This window comes from Pagrus major, chromosome 23 (genome assembly GCF_040436345.1).
Source record: "Pagrus major chromosome 23, Pma_NU_1.0".
NCBI classification, from domain to species: Eukaryota; Metazoa; Chordata; class Actinopteri; order Spariformes; family Sparidae; genus Pagrus; species Pagrus major.
In genome coordinates this window covers 24,169,055-24,176,772 of record NC_133237.1, presented here as the reverse complement: position 1 = coordinate 24,176,772, position 7,718 = coordinate 24,169,055, and the positions used below count along the sequence as shown (strand labels likewise).

At 41.7% G+C, this 7,718-nt stretch overlaps 1 protein-coding gene across 1 annotated transcript; it reads left to right on the top strand.

Annotated features, from left to right (window-relative positions):
- Positions 1-2,470: 2,470 nt before the first annotated feature.
- On the top strand, positions 2,471-7,203 carry gipc1 (GIPC PDZ domain containing family, member 1). Its single transcript, XM_073495164.1, has 8 exons — positions 2,471-2,708; positions 3,155-3,709; positions 3,815-4,000; positions 4,180-4,360; positions 4,762-4,874; positions 4,958-5,039; positions 5,131-5,267; positions 5,528-7,203. Exons 2-8 carry the CDS (start codon positions 3,416-3,418, stop codon positions 5,543-5,545), a joined length of 1,011 nt encoding a protein of 336 aa, XP_073351265.1. The 5' UTR covers positions 2,471-2,708; positions 3,155-3,415; the 3' UTR covers positions 5,546-7,203.
- Positions 7,204-7,718: the final 515 nt, after the last annotated feature.

The window sequence follows — 7,718 nt, the reverse complement described above, 5'->3', positions numbered from 1 at the left end:
TCATGGCCTACTTGTTTTAATTATTGAGGACATTTTAGCAGCTTCTGTCAAATGTGTGAAATTTGAAGGACTTTTAAAAAATTATCTTCATTGTATAAAGTCGGCCTATACAGTCTTTGTCTCAGAGGATTTAAAGAAAAGGTCGTCTAAAGTTCTTCCTTCCCAAATCTATAAAGTTAAGGTCTTAAACTGTATTTTATGCAATATGGTCTTGTAGCAAATATTAATAATAGCATGACTAAAGAGTACAGAATACTGGTTATTTTTTTATTAGCATTTATTATATTAAAAGCATTAATTATATTATTCATAGTTATGTTTGAAGCAATTTTGTAAAAACAATAAAAAAAAAAAAAAAAACTTCTTTGTGATTTGTTTGTTCACCTCCGGTTACATTTTCAGTTGTGGGTAGAAATAAAACGATGCTTTTATTGTTTTATTTTGAAATGCAGCGCTTCACTGACTCTGTGGCTAAACAGTCGACGGTGTGTTTGTGGAAAACACTCGATCCATTACCAGCCAAAAAAGTCTGGTGCATTCTTAAAAAAGTTTCACTCCTATCTGGAAAAGAAGAGAAAAAAGTAATATTTAATTGCTTTATTGTTACTATTATTTTATGTTTTCCTATAGAATAATATTTTAACAGTCTTCTTTTGTACACAGAAAGCCTGTCTTTGTCAAACACCTCAAAAAGTCAACGTAAACTCCATCTCTTGCTTTCAGACACTAACTAGCTACGTTAACGGTCGTGTTCGTCTTTATTCACTGCCCTCTTGTGGTCACGGTTCGTAACTACATCGGTTTATTATTATTATTGTTTTTATTTTGAATTATTATTGATTGTTGATTATTATAGCTTGATAAACATGGGATTGTAGTTACTCACTGTGGCCGCTAGAGGGCGGAATAAACTCGTCTTCCGGAAGAAAGTAGCTTTAAATGAGTTATGATGTGTCAATCATGCTGATTTGATGATATTAATAAAAATTATGATAAAAATACTAAACTGATTTCAAGCCGAATTGTATTACTAACTGGGACAAATAAGACACACGTCTTCTTATTACATTTTACTGCTTCTTTTATTTTATATGAATATTTATTATTAAAATTCAGCATTTCTCTTCAATAGCTTCCATGTCATCTGACCCAGTGACTCCAAACTAGTGCCGAACTGTATAACCAAATGGGACAAATAAGACACACCTCCTTTTAATATTTTTTACTGCTTCTTTTATTTTATATCAATATTTTTTATTATTAAAATTCAGCATACATTTATCCCTTTGAACCACTCATTACTTTGTCAAAACTGACAGTACAGTGCAAGTAGCAAGTCCACTGGCCTTCGCAATGAGATGAAAGTGAGAATAAATGGGTTTGCTTCAGCTCGATTCTTAGTTATTATATTATATTTGTTGTGGCCTTCCACAGCTCGTGTTTTGCACACTGAACACTGACAAGGAGGACAAAGTGGAGGTCGGACTGGGCTAGAGGACTTTATTTTTGCTCACATATGCACTGGGGCTACGCCTTCATCAAGGTGAGAAATGTTAAAATAGTCAAGAAATTTCATTTTTTTAAAAATTTATTTATTTATGGCTCCACAGCAAAATGCACGACCCTGGACTTTGTGAGGGAATAACTTCTGCACGGAATATGTAATGCGAATAAATCACATGTATTATAGGTAGAGAGTGATAAACTGGATGGTGCATTAGATTTTCTGCATTTGTTTTCTATTATTTTATATTTTTCATACAAAAAGTCTTTTAACATGTTTCTTCTGTCAACTGTCGAGAATAAATCATGTTTAAACACTGCCCTCTCGTGGTCACGGCCCGTAACTACATCTAGTTATTATTTCTTTATTTTGAAGGTTGTAACCGGAAGTATCACTACTCTCTTGTACCTAGCTTGACACTACTGACAGTGTAATTACTCACTGTCGCCGCTAGAGGGCAGAAAAACTCTTGATCGTAACTTCGCCGTGAATTAATGATGTTTTTTGAGTTATGACCCTATGAACTACACATTACTTTGTCGAAACTACATTTAAACAATAGCTATTTGATGTAGAAAGTACTTTTATGAAGTATAATGTGTTTTTACTTCTGACAGAATGAGCCGGAATCATAATTTCCAAGTTATTGTTCAAGTCCGAAACAATAGCATAGAAACACTTCCGTTAAAACCTTCAAAATAAAATCACATCAGACGGAGGTGGCGCGATGGCTGCCGAAGTTTGAGATTCTGATGTAATGATAACAATGATAACACGACGGCGACACAACACTTTAACTTAAAGTTCCTCTAATAAAAGATAAATAAGGTAAAACAACACACTTATGACTCATACTTTCCTCTCTTAATTATTTCGCTTAAGTGTCACGTACAGACTTGAGAACAATCGTTCCAGTGGGGAAGCTGGAGTTTACGAGGAAACCTGAAGGCGTCATAGTTCCACCCCTGCTGGGCTGACAGAGCTAGCAGCTAACAGCTAGCAGCTACAGCAGCATACCGATACAGACACTGTGGTGACCCGCAATCTGCTCAGGCCAAGTCACCCCCGTCAGGAGCGGAGGAGCCACAAATATCGGACTTTCTCTGCAAGTGTAACGTTATTTTTTGACAACTCACAGACACGCCGTTACTAGGCGAAGCTAGCAAGAAGAGCTAACGACAGTTGGCTAAAAACTCCTGCTCCGGTAAGAATGACTGGCCTGCCGTGTTTACTCCCTTCTGTTCACATTTAGCGATCCTGGTTAAGCTAGCTAACTAACATCAGCTGTCCGAGCCACTCCTAAAATACCCACGCTGTAATTCACCACCGAGAAGGGATCGACATTCACTCTTTTAACTAGCTTCCGTTTTCAGGAGCTACGTGCTAAGTGGCTAGCCACCTGAGAGTTGTCAGTGTTTGTGTTGCTAGAAGTGAAAGATGTGTGGGAAAAAATGTACCTCGCAGCTAGCAGCTAACATTAGCTCTGTTTCATGTCCTGTCTTGCCAGAGTCAAAGGTGACGTTATAAGTCTGTAATGCTGCCAGTAGTTTTAAGTACTTTGATGAGATAAGTGGCTCAAGTGAGATGTCACTGCTGTGGTGACCTAATGAACATTGTTGTGTTTTTGTGTGCTTTTTGTGTGCTTCACAGCTGAGGGACCACCCACTGCAGGCTGCTGGACCTGACAGACCCAGCTATGTGAGCTGCTCTGATGTGTGGATTTGTAAATCCATTACAGCACCTGGTTCAGACCGCTCTCAAGCTGGTCTGGAGTGTTATTGCTGTGACGTAAACATCCAACAGACCTGCAGCTGATTTGGCTGAACAGGTGTATGTGGGCCTGGATTGTAGCATAACTCCCCAGAGCAGCCTCCTCCCCTCCCCTACCTCTGCTCTCCCTGTAGGACTACTATGCCTCTGGGTTTGGGAAGACGGAAGAAGGCGTCCCCGTTAGTTGAGAACGAGGAAGCGGAGCCCATCCGCGCGGGTCTCAATGTGTCAGGTATGGACGGCCTAGATGGGGGTGTTGTCGGGTTGGGAGAAGGCGCCACCTCTGAGGGTCTGCCTCCTCCAACCATGCGACCTCGCCTCATATTCCACACTCAGCTCGCTCACGGCAGCCCCACGGGCCGGATCGAGGGCTTCAGTAACGTGCGGGAGCTTTACGCCAAGATCGGCGAGGCCTTTGGGATCCCTCCGGCTGAGGTGAGCCACTCTGCTGGTTGTGGTGGGAGTCAGGATCACTGCCTCAGTTGATCAGGGAAGAAAGCATTGTGGTAAATCTTACTCATTTGTTGTGTCCTTCCACAGGTTATGTTTTGCACACTGAACACTCACAAGGTGGACATGGACAAACTTTTGGGAGGCCAGATTGGGTTAGAGGACTTTATTTTTGCCCACATAAAAGGACAGCGAAAGGAAATAGAGGTGTACAAAGGAGAGGATGCACTGGGGTTGACGATCACTGACAATGGAGCCGGCTACGCTTTCATCAAGGTGAGAGATGTTAAAATAGTCGAGGAAGTTGATTTACTTTGACTCATAGGTCCACAGGAAAAGGCCCAACCCTGGACTGCGTGAGGGAGTAGCTGCTGCACACAATATGAAACGAGAATAAGTCAGTGAAATGACGATAAGATGGAAAGTTTACTGGATTATTTATTTGGGTTTTTCAGAGAATCCGCGAGGGGAGCATCATCCACCAGATCCAGGTCATCAATGTGGGCGATATGATCGAGTCCATCAACGGCCATCGCCTGATTGGGTGTCGACACTACGAGGTGGCCAAGATGCTGAAGGAGCTGCCCAAAGGGAAGGAGTTCACCATCAAGCTGACGGAGCCTCTCAAGGCCTTTGGTAGGTGGAGTCCTCCGAGGGACGGGCTTCATCATGATATCAGCTCAGCTCCACAGTTTCAGATGTGGTGTGGCAGCGCATGTTCCTCTCTTTGTCGGACTGGAGAAGTCTAACTTATTGATTAGTTGTTTGGTTTATAAAATGATCAGTTAACGGTGACGACCAGTGTCTCTCAAAGCTGGAGATGACGTCCTTGAGTGTCTCGTTTTGTCCACAACCCAAAGATTTTCAGTTTACTGTGAGAGAGGAGAAACTGGAAAAAAAATTTAATTTAAGATGGATATTTATTTGAAATAACTCTCTAATGTTCAGCACTGTACAAACTGGAGAATAACAGGAGGAAGTCAGATTTTCAGGTCTGTGCAAAGTGTTTATGGATCTTTGTTTGTTCTTGTGTGTAGATATGATCAGCCAGCGGTCCGGAGGGTCCAGGTCGGCGTCAGGAGTTCAGCTGGGGACCGGCAGAGGAACTCTGCGGCTGCGCTCCAAAGGCCCTGCTACTGTGGAAGAAGTGGTTAGTGTGTTCTCACCTGTGGACTAATAACAGATCTTAATTCTGTTAGCTGACTCTGTTTGTTCTGGTTTTGTTCACTGCAGCCGTCTGCGTTCGAGGAAAAGGCCATTGAGAAGGTGGATGACCTGCTGGAGAGCTACATGGGCATCAGAGACAGCGAGCTGGGTACGTGCGTGTCGACGCTGTCAGAACCGGTTTGTGTCAGCTGCGGTTTCGTGCTCACTAAATGTTCTCTGACCTCTCTCCGTCTCCTCAGCGGCCACCATGGTGGAGCTGGGAAAGGACAAGAAGAACCCTGACGAGTTTGCCGAGGCTTTAGATGAAACCCTGGGAGACTTCGCCTTCCCAGACGAGTTTGTTTTTGACGTCTGGGGTGCCATCGGCGATGCAAAGGTTGGGCGGGTGTAACCACGGAAACTAATGGATCAGAACGACCTGTATGTGTGTGTGACACCCACAACAGTCAGCACTACTAGGAAACACAACACTACCGTCATGAGTTTGTTTTTATTCCAGTGTATACTCCTGTTATTTTTTAATTTAGAGTGCACCCTTTTGGGAGACTCTGAGCTTAATGCCAGTTAATGGGAGACGAAGAAGAAGACTGTGATGACTTCCCAAGTGCTTTTATTTGTCTTCCGGCTTTTTTCCAGAAACTACGAGCACGCTGACGAGCATTTCCCTCCGACCGCATCACGTGACCCTGCATGTCGATGTTGTAGTTGCTGGCGGTGGAACAAAGAACAGCACAAGTCTCTGAGATGGGAGAAGTGAAAGACGACAGCTAACACTAAGTAGAGATCTGATACTTAGCAAAAAATAAAATGTGACCCCCCCCCCCCCTGCACATTGCACTGTGTGGCACTGCGCTGTGAACCAACATTGGGAGTGAACAGTTATTGCACAGTACGAGGAGGCGTCCCTGATTCAGTGTCGTCCTGAACCGCTCGGTGTTTCTCTTATGGACCAGTTTTACAAGCATGTGCTGTTACGTTTTTGTCTTCATGATGAATTCTGCTGGTTTTATGTTTCTTTTATTTTGGTGAAAGATAAAAAAAAAATGTAGTTGCTGAAGGGTCGTCGTAAAACCGTAGCACTAAAAGCTCAGTGGTTCACCGTTGACACACTCCACGCTGTGACGACTGCGGCTCGTTCCAGTCTTACTTTCATACAGAAGATCAGTGTTAATTTACCTTTTTATTGAAGGTCATGATACCAGAGTGAGAAGCAGATTGATCTCCAGGTTTGTTGGATTGTGTATTTTTTTTTTTTATGGTTGGTGTTTTTATATGAAGTGACGTGACGTCTATTTTAAAACAAGGTTTGATGAAGAATTTGATCTCGTGTTGCAACTACTTCATTGTGTTGAAGCATTACAGGAGGCAGTATTAAAGAAGAGAGAGTCGTGAGAGGGAGGTAGTCGTGTTAAAGAAAGAAAGAAAAAGAGTCTGTTAAAGGGACAGTTCACCTCAGAATCAAAAATACGTGTTTTTCCTCTGACCTGTTGTGCCATGTATCCATCTGTTTTGCTGTGAGTTGCAGAGTTTTGGAGATATCTGCCTTCTCTAAAATATATATAATTCATTAGTTTGCCAAAAAAGACCAAAGAAAAACTCAACAACGTCTCTTTCCATAAAATCCTGACCCGGTTACTCAAGATAATCTAAAATAATTCTGCTTGACGACACGAGTGGCCAAGGTCTGTGAATTATCTTGTCGAGCTGGGTCGTGATTTCTGGAAAGAGACGCTGATGTTGACTTTCTCAAGTGTATTTTTTATATTTGAGAAAAGGCAGACACCTCCACGCCGATACACAAACGGCACTACACGTACGAGGAAAAATGTGATTTTGGAGTGAACTGCCCCTTTAAGAACAAATTGCCTTCATTTCTTCTCATTCCACGCATTTTCTTTTTATTTAAACATTGCGTTAGAAGTTTGCATCCTGGTGCACGGTGCTGGAAAGTCCCGTTTCCTGTCGGCGGAGCAGAAAGATACCAAACTACTTCCATCACGTGTCGCAGCGACTCGTGTTGTTCATAGAGAGGAAAGACGGGCGGCGCTGCACCGACTCCTCAGCGTAGGTGAACACGTGTCTTAAAAAAAAAACAAAAAACCTTTTTTGGTGTTTAACCTTTTCAGTATATCCAAATGTATGAAGCTATTTTGTAGTTTTGTTTGAGAGTTAATGAATATCTAAATGGGTTATGTAATGAAACTGATGCTAGAACACTGTAACACTGAGAAGAACACGTTATTTTGATGGCTTTGTATTACACTGTTGTCAATGTCCAATTATATTGCAATAATAACACCGACATGACAGTTTTCCTTCTGTTTGGTCTTTTTCCTAAACACCGAAGCTGCAACAATTAGCAACAGCTACTTTGGTAATCACTTAGGGCTGGATGTAATACCGTTATCGTTAATATCTTGATATGGTAAAAGTGTCGTCTTCTCCAGGTTTTAAAGGCGTTACAGTAAAATGATGTCATTTTCTTAACTTACCAGACTGTTTACCTTGTTTTAACACTTGTCTTGTGTTATTTCCACATGACTGGTGATTATTTATCAAATATTTCACTGTGTTACTATTTTGTCTAAGAACCAATAGTCAAAAATATTCTGATATTTGATTTTGTCACCTACTCCTAGTTTTGTGAGGTGCTTTTGAGGAGATTTTCAAAATATCAAAATATATATTGTGTATCGCGATACAGCCTAAAAATATTGCCCTTCGATTTAACAGCTGTATGTTGCCCAGCCCTGATCAAATAATCGTTTCAGTCCTTTTTCAAGCTAAAATCTCAAACATTTACCGACCGAGCATTTTTCCCAATTTC

What these genes read in the sequence shown, in the direction of transcription:
- gipc1 (XM_073495164.1), top strand. Translation starts at nt 3,416, where the DNA reads ATGCCTCTGGGTTTGGGAAGACGGAAGAAGGCGTCCCCGTTAGTTGAG. An exon ending in CTGCTACTGTGGAAGAAGTG is followed by an intron (nt 4,875 to 4,957) that starts GTTAGTGTGTTC and finishes TGTTCACTGCAG; the next exon opens with CCGTCTGCGTTCGAGGAAAA. An exon ending in CATCAGAGACAGCGAGCTGG is followed by an intron (nt 5,040 to 5,130) that starts GTACGTGCGTGT and finishes CCGTCTCCTCAG; the next exon opens with CGGCCACCATGGTGGAGCTG.